The sequence below is a fragment of the Rhopalosiphum padi genome, chromosome 3 (genome assembly GCF_020882245.1).
Source record: "Rhopalosiphum padi isolate XX-2018 chromosome 3, ASM2088224v1, whole genome shotgun sequence".
NCBI lineage: Eukaryota > Metazoa > Arthropoda > Insecta > Hemiptera > Aphididae > Rhopalosiphum > Rhopalosiphum padi.
Genome location: NC_083599.1, coordinates 57,009,209 through 57,029,236, shown reverse-complemented (window position 1 = coordinate 57,029,236; position 20,028 = coordinate 57,009,209). Strand labels below are relative to the sequence as shown.

Sequence of the window (20,028 nt, the reverse complement as noted above, 5' to 3'; positions counted from 1 at the left end):
GCTTATAATTACTATGCTGTGCTTGTGTTAAACCGGAAAATTTTCCAATATTCCAATTATAGTTTCTTAAATAGTATAGTATTATAGTGTTATTACTTATTCATTTATTATTTAACATTTTAATATAGAAACTATTAAATTAAACAGATAGTGTGTACCTATTCCTAAACTTCCTAAAAATGAACGTTAACATTATTATGTAGTAAACTATAATTAACTATTATAGTATGTACTTATAAAAATATACATATGAATTATAACTGGAGTGTAGGACTTAAAGAGAAGATTGTAGTTGAAGCTCTAAAAAATTAAAAAATATGCAATTACATGCAAAACAAAATTTTATAGTTTTGTCTTAACATAAAATGTATTTGTTTCTTACACTACTGTTTTCGTAATTATGTAAAATATACAAATTCTATAAGCCCTCTACCGGCTCTACCTAGTTTTTAATTATTAGTTTATTACCATTGTTTTTGTAATTAACATAATATTGTGTTAAGACTATTAAGAGTTTATTATGTAATCAATTATTATTACTTAAATTACTGAGTTACTAGTTTATCATCCATACAATTTTACAGTATCAAAAATTAATAAAAAAATAAATTATTTTAAATTTAGTTCATATATTTATTTATACATTATTTTTATATTATTACAGGTCAATTCCGATTCAAATGACTTTAATCTGTTATGGTCAAATAACCATGTTAATACAAATGTCATAAGTTCATTGAGATCTTATCAACGTATCAATCACTTCCCTAGGTAAATATTTATTTTACTGGAAAAAATTAAAATAAAATAAAATGTATTTATTTTATCAATAGTTCAATTGTATTTTATTTATTAATAATAGAAAAAATTATAATAAAGTATAAAATAAAATGAAAAAGAGATGGAAAAAAGAAATCTTATTGGTTTTGTAAGAGTAGTATGTTTTTACGCATTTATGTTACAAAATAAAGTAATCAGAAAATGGCTCACCTTCATAAAATAATATTGGAATATAACTAGAACAAGTAAATAACTTATCCGTTAAATAATAACTAAGTGACCTTACGTAAACATTTCATCTTAAAACAAGTTAATATTTATAATTTATAGTTTAATTTTATTGTGCATAGGACATAGGTATTAAACATAATTTGTTTAACTATTTAACTATTATTTAACACAAATAATAATTTTTTAAGAATGTATATTATGAACATTTTTTATCATCATATTTAAGGCAAAAATAATATGATTACGTGCTCCCCCCCCATAATACATAGTATGATAAACATCTGTACGATTATTTTAACAACAAACTCCTCATCTTGCCACGTTTTTAAAAATATTTTTATTTTATAAATTTGATTTATCACAAAATTACATTTTGAAAAAAAAATGAAATCTATAGTAATTTTTATCACGGTAATATTTTCTTTACTTTTTTGAAATACAATACTTATTTTTTATTTCAATTTTTCAAGACACAATATTTATCTGCGAATTTCGATATTACGAAAAGTTAATTTTTTATAAACAATTAAAATTAAACTTCATAAAGTCTTGTTCTATTCAGTTCATTTAAATGTTTAACGATGAATTCAAGTTAAAAAAAATATTTCAAAACTGTTAATACTTTTCGAAATAAAGAATACTTACTTTACTGCATAGTATAATATAATATAATAAGTAATATCTAACAATAATAATATTTTTTACCTAAAAACAATTAATTTGTATTTTTTAGATATTTTAAAGTTCAAAAATCATATTTTAATTGATGCATAGTAGTCATCATAATTGTTTTTTAAAATAATTACAAAATACCAGTTTTCATATTTTTATGACTGCTATGACTGCTATCAGTCCAACGACTTCAACGGTTGTATTTTGATTTTCATATATGTATTATATTAATATTATATCATGACATTTATAACCTTCACTGCTTTTAACTTTCACAACATATAATACACATATATATATATATAATATAGTATATTATACTAATATGAGTAATATGTTGCACACCATTTCATCTATATATCTATCACTGGCGAGTAAGGTTCCGTTGCGGTTTGGTCGTTCCATAGCAGTATAGCTAATAAAATAATAACTGTTATTATAAACGCTCGTTTTAAAAACAACTGCATACTCAATGTGCATATCTTTAACTAAAAATAACAAAAATAATATTATTTATTTATTATAATATGATATGTCCATGAAATCAAGAAAAACAAAATTATACGCGTGTATACTGTACAACAATAAAATGCGGGTTTCTGGCAATTGAATGAATCTAAATGTTATTAGTTTTCTTAGTTCTCAATGTTTTTTCAACTATGTATACTCTGTAGTCTCTATATTATAATTAATATATTTTTCTATTAGATCATGTGAATTGACTCGTAAAGATAAATTGTACAAAAATATTGAAACTATGAGCCATCGCAATGGAATTAAAAAGTTCTCTTTTGTTCCTGAAACATACATTATGCCTAAAGATTACAATAGATTTATTTCGAACCAGTATCGACATCGAGGTTTATGGATTGTAAAGCCTTTCGATTTATCTCGCGGAAGAGGAATAACAATTATTGATTATGTAATTTCTAAAAACCGTGTGCTGTTATTGTATTATTAGTTACACATTTATTATTACACACCTGAATAATAATATTGTGATATTGTTTGCAGTCATTTAAGGACACTCAATCGGCGTTGAAGGAAAATGTCGTTGTTGCCAAGTATATTGACAATCCACTGTTGGTGAATGGATATAAGTGGGATTTACGTCTGTACGTATTAGTTACATCATTCAATCCACTTGTTGTATACTTGTACGAAGAAGGGTTAGTTAGATTTGCAACTGTTAAATATGTTTGTGATAGAAGTCGAATCAATAATCGACGAATGCATCTCTGCAACTATAGTGTCAACAAAAGCAGCCCAAGCTATATTAGGTAGGTAAACTCTTCATTCGTTAATGCACGGTATTATATTTTATTTTGAATTTTTTTTTTTATTTTAGCTAATTAAAATTTTGTTTTCTTTTGTTTTGAGTACGTCGTACCTACCAGCATATTGTGTTGTCTCTGTCAAACGCGTAAAACCGATGCCACCACCTTGTGTATTCCGGCCAATACCTATACGGCTATACCTCATGTATATTTTGACTGTGATTATAATGTCCTTCCTATAATACTTGTAAGCGACTCGTAAATCGTAATCTCGTATGGATTATGGTAATGTCTTTGACTCTTGTATGTTGCTTTTACCGACAACTGATGGGAAACCACAACAAGTAAAAATAATCTCTTTACGATTAAATACGTATTACATACTATACCTATACGACTTGACTTACTCATATAGTACAATGATTAACGAATATTCGTCGAGTACCGGCTTAGAGCTTACGAGCATTCCATGATTTTTAATAAATACGCGATGTTTGCCCGCCATAGATAGTTTTGCGTTTGAAAGCAATTATTAATAGCAAAATATTAAACTATTTTTGTATTAAAGTATTTTTCTAGTGTTCCACTCGTATTTATTATTATTATCTCTAAATTATATTATTTTGATAAAATTAGTAACAGTAGTAAGTAGTAACTGAAAATCCTAATCGCTTGGATGTAACAGTCCAAAATGGCAACATAGCAAATCGACGTATCCAGCACTAAATTTGTTATATTACGAATTTGTAATACAGAGAGTAGTCAGGTACGGCGGCTTGGTGTTTTGGTAAATAAAAATAATTATAAGTCAAATTAAATGATTTGAAAAATAATAAGATTATACATTTTAACATCAGTGTAATCCAATATTATGTTATAATTTGTAGTTTGTACATTATAATTTAATATTTATATTTATGTATCATACTTTTCAAGGTGAATCTTTTGAAGGTAAATACTCATTTTCTCAAAAAATATTAACGTTTTTGGAAATATTTTTTTTTTATATATATTGAAATAATTTATTATCAACAGTTCTGAAAAATTCAATTACTTAATCGTTTTAATTGTTTTAATGTTTTAAATAATATTTGTCAACAAAAATTTTTCGTTTATACAAATAAAAGAGAACAGGAAATTTGAAGTTTTACTGTAGTTCTTTTGTGATAATAATATAGTAGGTATTTTTTAATTATTTATTTAGAATTTCCGAAATATAACATATTATATACCCAAAACATTTTTAGCAATACTTTCCTGAAAATATGGTATAAACCAATTAATGGGAGGTAATCGAGTATCCATACATAAATGCCATACAAAAAAAAAGTTTAGCCCAGTATCGCCCCCTAATAAAAATATCTGGCGCCGATACTGCTTATAATCAATGACTTTACTAATGAATTATAATATAAAGTACAAAATAAAATACAATTATCAATATTTTAACAATAATAATGATAAACCTATAATGGAAATAAAAAATATGGATAAATATAAAATAAAAATTGTAGAAGGTAACCTAGGTCCTAGACCCTAGTGGCCTTGTATACTATAATATATTTAGTACAATGTAAGCTACCAATGGTGAAGCATAAATAAACTAAATGCTAGACGAGTAGACAAATTTAAAAAAAAAAAATGAGAAAAATCGTCCAACACAATTAAATTGAAAAGGGACTTTGATTTTTTTACCTCTAATTTGTGTTCTTTAAAATAAATATAAAAATAATTATTTTTTAGTTACGAGTATGTACCATATTATATTAAAAATATTACCAGAATCGGGCAAAATGTAAAATATAATGACAATAAAACGGCAAATATAATAATAGTTTAGAAAACGTTGACAGACGACAAACAACAAATAAGTAAATTAAAAATAGTTATCGATAAGTCCTAGACATATTTATTATTATCTTATTTACTTATTATAAACGTTACAACACGTGACACGTATCCTGTGCACCCACCATACTCACACCGTACAAAACAACGTATTGGAATAAGACACGTGGGTATAATATAATTTCACATCTGTTTGTGTTTAATTTGTAATAATTGTAAACGAATTAGGTAGTGAAAATTTAATGAATTTGGAGAAAAAAATAATTTCAAATAAAATAAGTTTAAGATTGGCATTTATACCAAATTTGTCATTTTAAAATAAAATATTTTATCAAAATTATTAATTGTTATAAACATATTTACGTTTATAATTGTATAATACTGTTGTTGAAATTAACCAATTAAGATTTACGTAATATATTAATTCAGTATTTAACGACCCGACAATTTTTTTTTTTATTTAAGTTTTGGCACTCCACACAAATATTGTCTCGATAAATATTTTATTCATGTAATTGCATAATTACAACGTAAGGAATTGAAAAATAATATGAGCACTAAAAAAAATATTAAATTAATTATACAGCATTCTGTAGACTGATTTATTCTATTAATACGTGTGCAATGTGCATATTATGTTTCAAGTGGGTCACTATTATGAGTGTGTTAGATTTTAATTCTATAATATATCATTGAATACGATATATTAGTCATTTATTTTACTTTTAGTATTATAGTAGGATGGTATATTTTTTCCCAAAAATATTGCATTTATTATATTATTAGTATTTAATTATTATAACAATATATATTTATACCTACCATATTATGTTAACTTATTACGTAACTCGAAATTCAATAACATCTTTATGTAAATATCTGAAGCAGGTACTTCGTCGCGACCGTTAATAAAGTTTCATCGGTCGGACTATTCGCCGCAGACCGGTTCACTGAGAAGAGAACTTCCACACGAAATATGTTGACTGTTTTTGAACTATTTATTGATCTTAGATGAAATTTGATTTTTTTTTGTATAAATATGTTATAATATATCGATTGAAAAATGTTTCCTGGGTCAAAAAACTTTATTAACCTTTATTTTTATGATGAAAATTTTTTAAAATGTTATGTAACATTCGTTATAGTTTTTATACGCGTTTAAAGTTCAAATGTTAACAAACTGCATTATATTCTCAAAAATTTGCAAATTATTTTATAATCAAAAATTAATACAATTTTCAATTTTTATAACTACGTAAGTATTGAGAATTAAAAAAAAATTTTTTCATAAATAGTTCATAATGTTCATATAGTGTAACCAAAAAATCTAAATAATCTAAAAATATAGTATTTTATTACAGATATTTTAAGTTAAAATTTTGGTGAAAGTAGATTTCTAAACAAATAACAACTTTTTTAGTTATTTTATTGTAATTAAAAAAATGTTTTTGTGAGTACTTGACATTTTTAAAATATATTATTATATTTTAATTTTTTATACAGAATGACGTTTTTAAATGCTATATTTTTGGTAAAAATTGATTTAACCTTCTTGTATTACTTATGTACTAATTACAATTAAATTAAAATTATATATTGAGTAAAATAGACTAGTAACAAGTGGCAGTCTACGAACCATTTTCGCTCAGCATCGTTTTTCTATACTGTGATTTTATAGTTTATACAACTGAATTCATATTTAATATATTCATTGATGAGTACGTCTGTACAGCAGAGCAGTACCCACTTACCTCCTCACCTTTTTTTTGCATATTATTAATTTATGTAGGTATAATGCATAGAGCTGTATATTTAAAAATATAAATATAAACACAAAAAATTCATGGAATATTTCAATAAAAGTAGTATAAAATGTTAGATAACACGTCATATTATGCTCGATGCTCCTAATCCACATTTAAATGTCATATTTTTTAGACAAATATTTTGGATATAATATCTTAAATTATAGAATACGTACTACTTTATGTCGTTATAATATATCAATTAGTTTAATATTTAAATTGTACATATAATTTTAAACATTTCTATTAGATACTTGTTTATGAAACGTTATGACATAAATACATACGAAATTAGAAATCATTTGGACATAGAATTTACTACTCATCTAAATGTCTAATCATAAACATATTATACAAAGATGATAAAGACGAATTATATCTATATATCTATATATCTATGTTACAATTTAAGATAATACTCGTATATAGATTACTAAACAAAGCATTTCTTTTGATGCCTACTTTTTGTCATCGATTACTGCCTGTGAATTGTATAAATCAATCAATTAACTTTTATGATGGTAAAAAATAATCTCTATATATACAAAAAAATATTCCAATAATTACTAATACTATTTGAATTTTCGCATCGTCAGTATCTACATTGTGAATACTAAATATAAATAATAAAATGAAAATCTATACTTACTTGGAAGGTTAATACTATTTTTAATATCCAATTGAGTTACTTGAAACTTTTAAATCACTCTATCTGCATATACATACCAACTTGTGTTAAAATTAATGAGCATAATAAAAAATTATCCGTAAAGATCAATAATATTTTATAGTAATAAAATAGGTATGGCTACATGATTAAAAAAATTAAATATGCTAATATATGTTTGGAGAATATATGCTATGTATATAAATATAAATGTATTATATGGTTATGGTATATATAAAAATGAAATTATTTCAATTTTTTTAATTTGATTTACTAAATTAAACACACTACTGTAGACTGTAGTTATTGCAAAGATGTGTACATGATTAGTAGCAAATATAATATAATTTTATTAATTTTAAATTTATAAAGTAATAACATTTACTTACGTATGTAATAATTAACCAATATAAACATGTATAATTATTTAACATAGTGTCATAACTCATACTATAATCGACAATACAAAATAATTACTTTATAGGTATGTATAGTAAAATGATAATATATTGTTGGAAAAAGTTAACTACGAATACATTATAATTGTTAAGTCGAAAAAATAATAGTGAATCCTGTTTAATTAATATATTATAGTAGTTCGACGCAATTATTTTAATTTTCAACATTAACTTTTACTTTAACTTTTTGTAATTTTTTTCCAATTACTAACACAATAATATCTTGAACCATTTATCTTAGAATAAACTATGATAAAAATAATAAAATGGGCCTAGGTCTTGTTGGTGTTATCTGGGGGGAGGGTTGAATTTTTCACAGCCTAATATTTAACTCAATCTCATGTCCGCACATTTTTATATTAACTTTAAAAATGTTCAATAAGTTTAACCGATTGCCGATGGCTGTGTTCAGTGTTGAAATTTGGCGGACGCTCATATAGTGCATCACACACAAACACAACTACAATCTATGTTGAATGTAAAATAGTGAATACTAGTAAATAGGTACTAAATGCGCAGTGAGAGTGTGCGACATGCACAAAATATTATATTTTTAGACGTTAAAAAATAAATACCTACATAAGAAAAGATATATTATTCGCTATATATACCTATATATTATATTATTGTATTGCATTATTATTTAATATTTATGTTTGACCATAGCGCATACACTTATAATTTTCTTTACTGTATACGTACATCGAATTTTAAAAGTATATACTACATAATATGAAGAAATTTTCACCCAAAATCTTAACTAATACTTTTTGAGAAGATAAGTAATTTACTTTTAGAAGATTTTCAAGAATTGCATTATTATAATATATAATTATTTAAATATATTATTACTAACCATTATGATTTAGGAATTCGGATCCTGAACGAGAAAATGTAGGCCATAAGTGGTCGATGAGTGCTCTTTTGAACCATCTTAGAGAAGAATATATTATTAATACTGAAACTTTGATGGCTGAAATCGAAGACATTGTAGTTAAAACAATAATGAGCGCTACTGCACAAATGTTACCAGCAATCAATTGCTTTGTACCTCACAGTCAAAATTGTTTTGGTAATTAATTTTTTGGTATTTTGTATTAGTAATAGTTCTAAAATAAAAGGGAGAGGGACTAAAAATAAAATTATCAATTTAAAACACATATTAAGTGCCAAGTAATCTTTTAGCGTTAATTTGATAGCTAAAATTTTATCATTTAATATAATTTTAAATATTTTCTGTTACCTAAATTCAAAAAAAAATTAGTTGGTTTCGTGTTATTTAAAAATATAAGGAAAGAGACCAATGTTATTTTTTTTTTTAATGAATTTATGTAAATTTACGAGTGTACTTATTTTTAACTATTTTTACATTTGTAGAACTATACGGGTTTGATATTTTGGTGGACAACAAGTTAAAACCATGGCTGCTTGAAGTTAACCTATCTCCATCATTAGGGATAGATTCGGCACTTGATTCTCGTATTAAGAGTTCAATGTTATGTGATTTATTTACTTTAATTGGTATTCCAATCGTTGACCCTACTGTCTTCAACTTTCACAGGTAATTTTAATTTTTAACTTTAGACATTTGTTTTTTATTGTGGTAATGTATTGATTATTGTTATAGAAATGTTCGAAGACCAAAATCTGATATTCCAAGGAAAACAAATGCGAATATAAATATTAATAATCTCAGTAGTGATGAAAAACGGTTATTGAAAAACACAATAGATCAAAATCAAAGGAGTAGAGGGTTCATACGGATTTTTCCTACAAACCTATCATGGAAAAAATATTCCTCTTACTTAGGTACAAATGTTATTTTAATTTAAAATAAATGTTATAGCAATTAATATAATGTTTTATTTACAGATAATATCAATGGCATTCCTAGGGGATCTACTATACCGCCATTTTATATAAAACTAATAAGGAATTATAATTATTTTTTAAATGATCATTTATTTAACGAAAATTCTTCGTTTTATATGGATATTAACAGACAAGATCGCTATGAAAGATCTTTAAAAGATTTCAAGCAAAACTTTAACGGTTAATACAATTATACAATTAATTATATTTTATATACCATTTATAAGTGAATAAAAAAATATCTTATAATAATATTAATATTTTAGACAATAAAGATGCAGACCAAACAACTGATATGTTAAAGTTAAAAAAAGCAATTGTAAAATATTTAAATGATGGATATGTATTCAGGTAAATATTTAAATAAAATATTATTGTATAAATTATTAAATTGTATAGATTATGTTTAAACATGTACATTTTATACTTATGAATGAGCTATTAATTATTATACGCTACTTATTAACCATATTTAATTATATATATATGTAATTATGTAAATAAAGAGTGATCATTTTGCGATACAATAGATATATTTTTAGTCTATATTTTAGTACTACTTTCTGTTAAAATTTTGTTTAAAATGTACAACCTAATATATTTTTATATTAAAAAAAAAAGTTCTTATTTTTAATTTCAAATGGTAACAAAATGTCTGCACAGAATATTTTAAATTATATACGAATCACTTTATGCAACAATATTGTAATTTTATTGGATACATTAATTATTCATTTAGTTCCAATAGCAATGATCAATTATAACTTATTGATGATTATTATGATGGTCAAAACTCAAAAGACAACAATTAATTATTTTCATAGGACATACTTGAATATTCATACTAAATGGTCTAAATGTTAGCAGGTGATTATTTTAATATTTCAAACCTATATTTGATACTCGGAAAGTATTATAGATTGTTTAAAAGCACATTTTATCAAACTTTTCAAAACAAGTCCATGCTAAATATTACTAATATACTAAGTTAACTCCTCAAAATGACCTTGTTCCTTTGTCCCTGTTCATAAAAAATATATTTTTTTTTGAGATTTAAGAAAAAAATAGTAATGTAGAAATTATACTCACTGTAGCCAGTGTAGCCTATTAGATATATTTTTATTTCAGTGTATTATTTTCACGGACATTAAAAAAAACATATTCTATGCTGACATTTTAAATTAAAAAATTTAAGTTAATTATTTTGAAATTAAATATAAATACATAATTTACTATATCTATAAATAACTAAATTAATAAATAAATGTTATAAATCTAAACGAGCTGATAATATTACAGGTATATTATTATGCTTAAAAGTTATAAGTTAATTAACACTGGTTAAATGTCCTTTTTTGAATATTTTTCTCTGATAATGTTAAAATGTATTAACCCACATGTACATGTTAACATAGTATATTTTATATTAGTTATTAGCTATTAACTATTACCATGTCTACCTTTCTTTGCTTATATTACAGTAATCTACAGGCTCGGCAAACCTTTGCTCTATACTTGACTTACATCTCCGCTTTATTAAAAAAATGTGCTTTGGAGAAAAATTATGACAATCCATCAAGTAATCTTGTTTTGATGTTTTTAATAAAAGCTTCAAAAAACCTCAGTGTTCCTTTAAAAATTGAGGTTAGTTAATTAGTATAATATATGAAATTATGTTTTTTTTTTTTGAAAGTATTTTAACGTATTTCAAACTAAACATTATTGGTTCTTTTAAATAAAGATAATTGTTGATTGATAAATATTTTATGATAATTATTAGTACTTATATTAAGAACTAATTACCAATATAATTATTTATAACAATTCACGTATTTATAAACTAAATATTATATTTTTATAAATAGTTAAGTTTTAAATTAAATTAAACAAATTGAATATTTTAATTTATATTGTCATTACTCATTATTTATTACACACAATAAAAAAAAGATTATAGTTTTTTTTATATTATTTATATAATTTATAGATGACCTACATGTAATTAATGCTTATCAACATTTTTAAAACATTTTAATTTATTGGAATTTTATAACAACATTTTAATATCCTGTAATTGAGTTGATTGATTATAATGTATTTGGTTTTGGTTTTTAAAATTATTTTAATTGAAAAACGGCACAAGTTCATAATTGTTGTTGTCTTGTTGATAGGTCATACATATTTTATATTGGAATTTTTGTATCTTTATAAAATATAAATTTCACAATATTCATTTATATATTTTATAGGTTTCTAAATCTTCATTGTCAAATAAAAAAGCAATGGAAATACTTCAACTATTGGAAAGCTTTTTATTGAAATACAACTATGATACTGTGATGTATACAACCCAGGAAACTACAAAGAATTGCCTGCCACATAAATTATTTAATTTATTTCTCATGCATGCCGGGTAATTTTTAATTTTTTATAATAATTAATAACGTATTTTACTACCTTTAAGTAAACGCTACAACCACATTTGTTGTCTCCGTCTTACAAAATGTAATAAAGGAATAACTGTTTTGCATTTACGCAGAAAAGAACCGAGAAGGTTACAATCATAAGTCATAACTAAAAAACAAAATTTTCACTACATACAAGGAGAACTTTGGCTGTGAAATATCTTTTATTTTTTTGATTTAAAAATTACAAAAAAAGTTATTGAAGTTTGAAAAACACAAAACTAATGGATTTTGAAACAATTAGAACTTTTTTTTGTTTAAGTGATATCAAAATTAATAATAACGATGTTTCGCAGATAATGTGGAAGAAAAGTATATACTCTATTGTATATTAAGTTGGAATCTTAACTATTATTGCAGTCTGGATAGTTTAAACCCGCGCAAAATAGTTTTTGTTATATTTTACATTTGTAAAAGGGAGACAACACATGCAAACGTAGCGTCCTCTTAACACTCCTATAGGAGTTTACATAGTAACATAATATGATATATCAATGAATTAAAATTTAACATACCCATAATAGTAACCTATTCGATACCTAATGTACAGCAAAGCGGAACCCACTTGACTACTTTTTTTTTAAAGTGTTTGATGTTTTTTTTATTAAATTTAATGTTTGAATGTAAAATAGCAAATTTTTCTCACAGTTTTAGTAATTTTGTCGTAATTCAAAAAATATAAATTTAAGGACTTAAAAAGTTAAAACTGTTTACATTACGTATTTATAATTTTTATACACACTAGGTATATTTTTTAAAATATTTAAACTAATTTTATATGGTATTTATATTTTATACATAAAATATGTACCTATATTTAAATAAGTATAATTGTACTTATTGTACTAGTAAGTTTCATGCAATATTTATGTTAAATATTATGCTTCTTTACCGAATTAAGAGGACGCCACTCGTGGGCATTTAAAGTCTCTATCTTATATAAGCGCATAACAAGTCAAATTTATTTTTAGCAGTTTTCATATAATACCGTAAGAATATGATCTGTGTCTGTAAGTCAGTTCTCAGTTTTATTACAATTTTTTAATTTATTATTACCATCTTTAAGTTTTAAAATAGGTCCATTCTCACTCAAACAACAATTTATTTTGAAAGCTCAAATGTGTTGCCATGTTACACACTTTTAAGACTGAGACAACGAAAGCGGGTGTCTGAGTGTCGTGTCTTCGAGAAAATAATAATGTAATTTTCCATCTGTCTCTTTCATTCAAAATCGTTTTTTCGTAGGCAATAATTTATCATTGTATTCAAATGTAACACATTTAGGGAAATATCAAAACATACTATTCAGTAGATCGTGTTAACTGATTTTTTATGCATGATGTTTTTGAAATAATATCGTCTTTTGAAAAAAAATAAATTATACTCGTAACTTCTATGAGGTATTTTAGTTGAATATTCTTGTAAATATTTTGATGTATATAATGTCGAATATAAAACGAATATTATTTTTAAAGTGCATTTAAAGTAAGGCGAGACGAGCAAATTGTAGTGCACTAGAAATTACGCTGGCTATTCCTTTCTCAATTTCTCATTGTTATTTCACTCATTTGATGTATATATATAATATATATATTTGCTTCCATCAGTTCCATCGATTATGGGTCTAAAATATTAATGTATACATTTTATATATTGTATGATTTGTATGTTTATTTTATAGGAAAGAAGATATCGAAGAAATTATCAATAATTCGAAACATAATTGTTTGTCGTCTGCAATACACCCGGTGAATGACATTAAAAATGCCAAAACATTAGAATCAAAAGTTTGGAAATAAATAAGTACAATGCTTATTTTCTCCCAAGGGCGTATTTGAGGAGGGACGAGGAGGCTTTGCCCTCACATCACTCATATTTTTTACTAAAAAATACATTAATTAATAATTTATTTAATCAATTTTCCGTTTGATTAGTTTGTATACAAGAACAATTTATTTCGCCCTCCCCCCCCCGTGATCACAACTCAAATATGCCCATGTATTTCTCCTTAAATTTGCTTTAAATTATTAGCAATAATTTTTCTTAGATATAATAATTTTAACATATTTTGATAAAATTGACATTATAATCATTAAATGGTTACACACGGCACCACGGAGCGAATTCTCGCGTGGGCATTTTAAAATCGTGAACGCGCTATGTTTTTAGGTACATTAGCCGTTAGTCATGCCACGCCGTTTTCTCATGTGAAATAATAAATAAATGTGCCTATAAAAGAGAGCATTGAAAACATTTCGTGTGAATATGTGGTATATAATGTACATTGGAAATACATAGTTTAATTTTAGCGTTCGAACGTGACCGAACACGCCTGTTTATTCCCTGTTTGGATATCGAAATCTAAATATTCCAAGTACACGCATACTATTTTGAGCGATTATTGTTCGCGATTTAGAACGTGTGTAGTGTGTACCGTTTATCTAAACGCACTAAAATCTAAAAATTAATATAATAATTGTATTTAATGCTATTTACGTATTTTATTAATAAGACTGGTAAAATTAAAATGAGCCAATTTCAAAATAATATTATAACGAAAATAATAATTACTCTGAGCAGTCTGTTGTTGCCTAACGCAAACCAAAAAACCATACAAATAATTTTACATTTTTTCTTCCATTCAGCTTACTACAGTTTGGTTACTAAACGTGCTTATTTATTTCATTGTTCTAATTATTCTAATGTCTGTGACAACAATAGTGTTGAGTACATAAAATTGTACTTTTTTTTTCAATTTGAAATATTACAGGCTAATATTTTTATCTTTCATAACATTTATTTTATGGTTTGAGTCCTAATATGACTAAACTATTGTTTAACTATTGTCTACCACTATTGTTTTCATCAGTATAATATGTAATATTTTTAAAATGGTGAAACTAAAATTTCACGTTTAAAATTCATGTTTAGTCTGCTAATCACCATAACTATATTATTATACTGTCTATATTTACACAGGTTTATTTATTAATTTAGACAAACAGTGTAGTGTGTAGTCTCTACTGTCTAGTCTATATTATGTATAAATAAAATCTTCATTTTGCAGGCATATTAAAATAAGCTTTATTTTCTAAAAATGTTTAATGAATACAGTAGGTAATATATTATGAGTAAAACTAAAACTAAATTTTCATGATGTAGGTTCATAATATAAAATAATTAGTAAAACTTTATTACTATTATAATAATTTGACAATTATGAGATGCCAACATTTTCAATGTTCCTAAAATACAAATATTAAATTCTATTTGTATTTGCTAAATTACACCAAGTCACCAAACAAATTTGCCAAAGAATTTAATCTAATAAATAATTTTTGATAATTATAATATTTTACTTTTATAATAATATAATGTATAATTAAGTAATTATAGTTGGATCAGATGTCAGTACTAATTAAGCAACTCTAATAATTAACTAAAATGTGTTCTAAATGGAATTCGTTCAATAATTTTAGAAATCATTCAAACTTTCGTGCAAATTAATTAAAATTATTTTTCACCTCACTTGAGGTTTTTTGTGCAATTACTGTTAAACTGAATGCATTTACTGAAAGGTTTCTATATCTTATCATTTATAAAGTACTGTAATGTATTTATTTAATATATTTTTTTTTAGTTTGTGAATTAAGTAGAGTATAATATATTCATGTAATTGAATTTTAATTACCTAGATTAACATTATAAAGTAATATTTTTTGATATATTACATTATATACTAGTGTACAATGAATATGGAAAAAAATAGGAGTAAGCATTGTGATATAATTATATAAATACACCAACATAATATTGATGTACGTTTAAATTTAAAATGCCAACCATAAAAATATTTTAACTATAGATAGCTCTACTATTCTAACAATAAACAAAAAAAAAACATTTTCATTCAGTGTGTTAACTTTTGTAATTTTTAGTTGGATCAATTTTGGTTAATTATTTACCCCTTTATTTACTATTCAGATAAATTAATCACCATCATCGTATCTTTTGTATTTAACTTAAAATATTGACAAAAATGACCAATTAAATATACTTTATTATTAAATTATCTTAAAATAAAATTTGATAAAAATCATAATTTAATTATATAGATGTAGTCATAATTCATAAGTAAAACTTATAATCATAATTATTAAATTTAATTAATATTTTTCTAGTCTAATTGCTGTGATTTTATATAAATACATTAACATTTTTGCACATTTTTAATTTGTTAAACATTAAATGCGCAACTATATCTATACACATTGACACACTTAAAGCAGAGTTACAATTAAAAAAAATTAAACACCTACAATATATTGCTCTATGCTTATGTATTTCTGTACCCCATTAGTCATTAATCATTATCCTTTGAGATTGTCACTTAATTAATAAATAATTTTAATTTTCTTAAGAGAAACATCACGAATCATAGTGTTCTCCGTAACTATAATGTATTAACATAGATTGCCTAGTCAAAAATGTACAAATATATTTAAAAAAAATAAATACTAATTATAGCTTGAATGCTTGAAACTTTCACTTTCAGGTCTATTATTAATTGTATCATAATTTATAATTTTATATAAATTATGTAGTATTGTAGTATAACAATCATTTATCTTTAGATTAATAAACTTGACATATTTTATTGTAATACCTAAACCTAATAACTAATAAGCTACCTAAGGTATATTCTAAGTTATTAGTTTCAAAATATTTTTTAAGTATTAGGTACTTTTAAAGTTATAAAATATTAAAATTTATAATTATGATTAACCATGCGATGATTTCATATTTTTAACATTGACATCTAATGATTGTTCATTTGTTCGTGAAGATATAGTTACTAAATTAAAATTTATAAAATGTCCATTATTTTTAAATTAAAAATGTAGTATATTCTTGGTATTACAAATAATCAAATTAGGTTAAGACTAAGAATTTAGTGATAATTTGTATTTCGTTTTTCTTGTGTATCGCTTTTATTTACATTGTACCTAATTTAAAAAAATGATTTAAATGTACGAAATCACCTACCTAATTTTGTGCTATTTACATTTTGTGCAATATTTTTTTTTATACACAATAGTGTGTCAAAATATATAATATTATGTTTTAATTTTATTATGTTGTAAATTATTACCTTTTTATTTTATGTAAATAACAACTTTCTTACAAAATACAAAGGTATACCAATACTAGTATTACCATCGTATAGACTATAGGTAATGCAACTATAACCAGTACCAGTTGACTGAGCTTATATGAAACTTGTATAATAACTATATTATTTAAGTACAGAAGTTATTACATTATTATTATTGATTTGGTTAATAATATACAAAATGTCAAAATATGATTGATTAAATTATTATTTATTGAATAAATTACAGTGGTCAGTGACTATAGGTATTGTAATTAACAGTTTAAAATTCAAAACTCATGAATAAAAATTAATTAAGTTCATACCTATTAACTTGAATAGAACTTATATTAAAATCAGTTAATATTTTTGAAGATATTATTTAAAAAAAAATTAATTTTACTTCAAAATGCGTTATAGAATTAATTTGTTCACTTGTTATTCCAATAGGAACAACTTAATATCATATTATACAAACATAATTATAAAAATAAATATCAACTATTTCATATTTGGCTATCGGTAACGGTAATAATTTTATATTTATTTCATTTCTGAAACCTAATCTATTTTAAATTGTTTTCCTGTTACGGTTTTTATATAGCTATAATAAGCCAGCCACACAATATTATTTTCGTCGATTCGTTATTAGCATTTAGCGGTATTCCGTGTTATAGTATATTGTAATGTATAAGTGCATAACCATTGATTTTTTTTTTAATAAATGATATAACGTACAAGCGCGATATGTAATTATTATGGTCCTACGTGCTGGTCGACTGGTACTAATGTTCTATAATAATATTATTATTATTGTCGATGTCGAATATTATCATTGGCATAATATATTATATGACATAAATAATATGACTGTCGATTGATATAAATACAAGTATATAAGTTTATTTTTATCGATGACAAAATTATTGGGTTGTCTGTCCAGCGTCCATGGTCGGCTGTATTATCAAAAACAAAAATACCGTTAATATTACTTGACTGTTCAGTTACATTTTTTTTCTTGTAAATTTGTTTTTATTTTTCTTCTATCCATGTCGATAAAATGTTTTATTGCTTTAAAATAAGAACAGAATGTTATAAGCACGAGTCATCATAAGACTATTTTACAATATTTGAAATAATATTGAAAATACTTTAAATTTTCAAATTTTTACTATGAGTATTCAAAATTAAAATGTTGACGAAATTGATCAATATCACGAGAAAATTTTCAAATTATAATTTTAATTTAAAAAATTTAATACCATCCATACTTAAAACACCATTACATAGTAATTATTCTCTAAACGCAATTAATTAATATTAAAAATATTTAGTCTAATTTTAAGTTAGGTACTTATTAGTTACTACTTACTACTTAGGTAATTAATAATAATAATAATAATAATAATGTTTATTTTGCAAATAATTGTTCTTTTTACATAGAACATATCTTACAGAAAATGAAAATACCATAAAGACCATAAGGCATAAATATGCCATAATTTATGCGAATTATTTTACTGTAGGTACGTCGGTATTGTCAAATAAGTTAATATCAACAATATATGATGTTAATATTACATTATCACTTGTCTATCACTTGGATTATTGTATTTTCGTGTATTTTTTTAAAGGCCATTAATTTAACACTAACATATAGGTATACATATAACAAAAGCATGGCTGATCTCCTACAATCGGCATTATAAACCCTTCGAAACTCTGATTCATATCATGCAACGGCTTAAATTAAATAATAATAATTTGAACAAATGAAAAATCGCATCTTAAATTAGTTAAATTTGGTACACAACCGTAAGTGGCCGATAGCGAAAGACAGATCATTTTATCGCGGGCGATCGCTGTCCGTGTCCACAGATCGGTTTTGATCAATTTTACGGGTGTCGGGTAAATCAGTATTATTTAATATATGTATAATAATTAATAATAATATATATAAAAATATGTATAATAATAATATGTATGTATAATATATACTGTGCATACCATAATATAATAATATATTTACGGTTGATAAGACCTATGGAAGTTCCATAGTATTATTCCAAACATTACTACATTAGTTGACACTATTACTATAGACACACGTATTTTATTTGTAGACAGTCACACAGGTGGTTTCCAATAAGATATCTGTCGTCGACAGGTCGGCTAATTATATGCGTAATTATAACTATGCTTGCATATAGTAATAAATTATATTATATTTATGTACATAGTACATAGGTAATAAATTCACTAATAATTATTATTGTTATACATTCCCGTATCCCGTGTGTGTTGTCTTCGTCTTACTAACATTGAAATATTATACAACATTACAAATTTTCCTTCAGTAAAACCGATTTAGACGATTTAGTGTTGTCGAGTTTAATATTAAAGTCAATCACTCAAGCACGGCACTAGAATTATTTTCCGGGGGGGCCAGAGTGGGGCAAACAATTTTTACATGGGTTAAGATTTTTTCAGCAAACAATGAGGTTATTAAAATAAAATATAAATATTTTCGTATCATATAACATAACATTAAACATAATATAGCTATTAACTATTATAGTACAAACTTTTGAATAGTTAAAAATGTTTTAAGAATAATGTCAAATATTTTTTATGTACCTTATCTAAGAACATTTTTGATCACAGACCTTCAACAACTCTATTAACAATGATGTACAAAAATGACAATTTCTTTATTACTTTAATATTACATACCTTTGTGAATGAATGTTTGTTTTTTTTTACTTACATTTCATAAATATAAATTAAAGTAATTGTGTTTA

At 24.2% G+C, this 20,028-nt stretch overlaps 1 protein-coding gene across 3 annotated transcripts in view; it reads left to right on the top strand.

Annotated features, from left to right (window-relative positions):
- LOC132924370 (tubulin polyglutamylase TTLL5) overlaps nucleotides 1-17,208 on the top strand; it is a 33,906-nt gene extending 16,698 nt beyond the window's left edge. For 2 of the 3 annotated variants that reach the window (XM_060988645.1, XM_060988647.1), the window contains exons 2-12: nucleotides 665-771; nucleotides 2,392-2,605; nucleotides 2,698-2,963; nucleotides 8,608-8,810; nucleotides 9,116-9,299; nucleotides 9,366-9,547; nucleotides 9,611-9,790; nucleotides 9,877-9,961; nucleotides 11,092-11,254; nucleotides 11,860-12,023; nucleotides 13,757-17,208. In XM_060988645.1, the coding sequence (XP_060844628.1) occupies nucleotides 665-771; nucleotides 2,392-2,605; nucleotides 2,698-2,963; nucleotides 8,608-8,810; nucleotides 9,116-9,299; nucleotides 9,366-9,547; nucleotides 9,611-9,790; nucleotides 9,877-9,961; nucleotides 11,092-11,254; nucleotides 11,860-12,023; nucleotides 13,757-13,874 (1,866 nt within the window). In that variant the 3' untranslated portion in view covers nucleotides 13,875-17,208. The remainder of the gene's footprint in view (nucleotides 1-664; nucleotides 772-2,391; nucleotides 2,606-2,697; nucleotides 2,964-8,607; nucleotides 8,811-9,115; nucleotides 9,300-9,365; nucleotides 9,548-9,610; nucleotides 9,791-9,876; nucleotides 9,962-11,091; nucleotides 11,255-11,859; nucleotides 12,024-13,756) is intronic. The other variant, XR_009661315.1, reaches the window with a different exon arrangement.
- The last annotated feature ends 2,820 nt before the right edge of the window (nucleotides 17,209-20,028 follow it).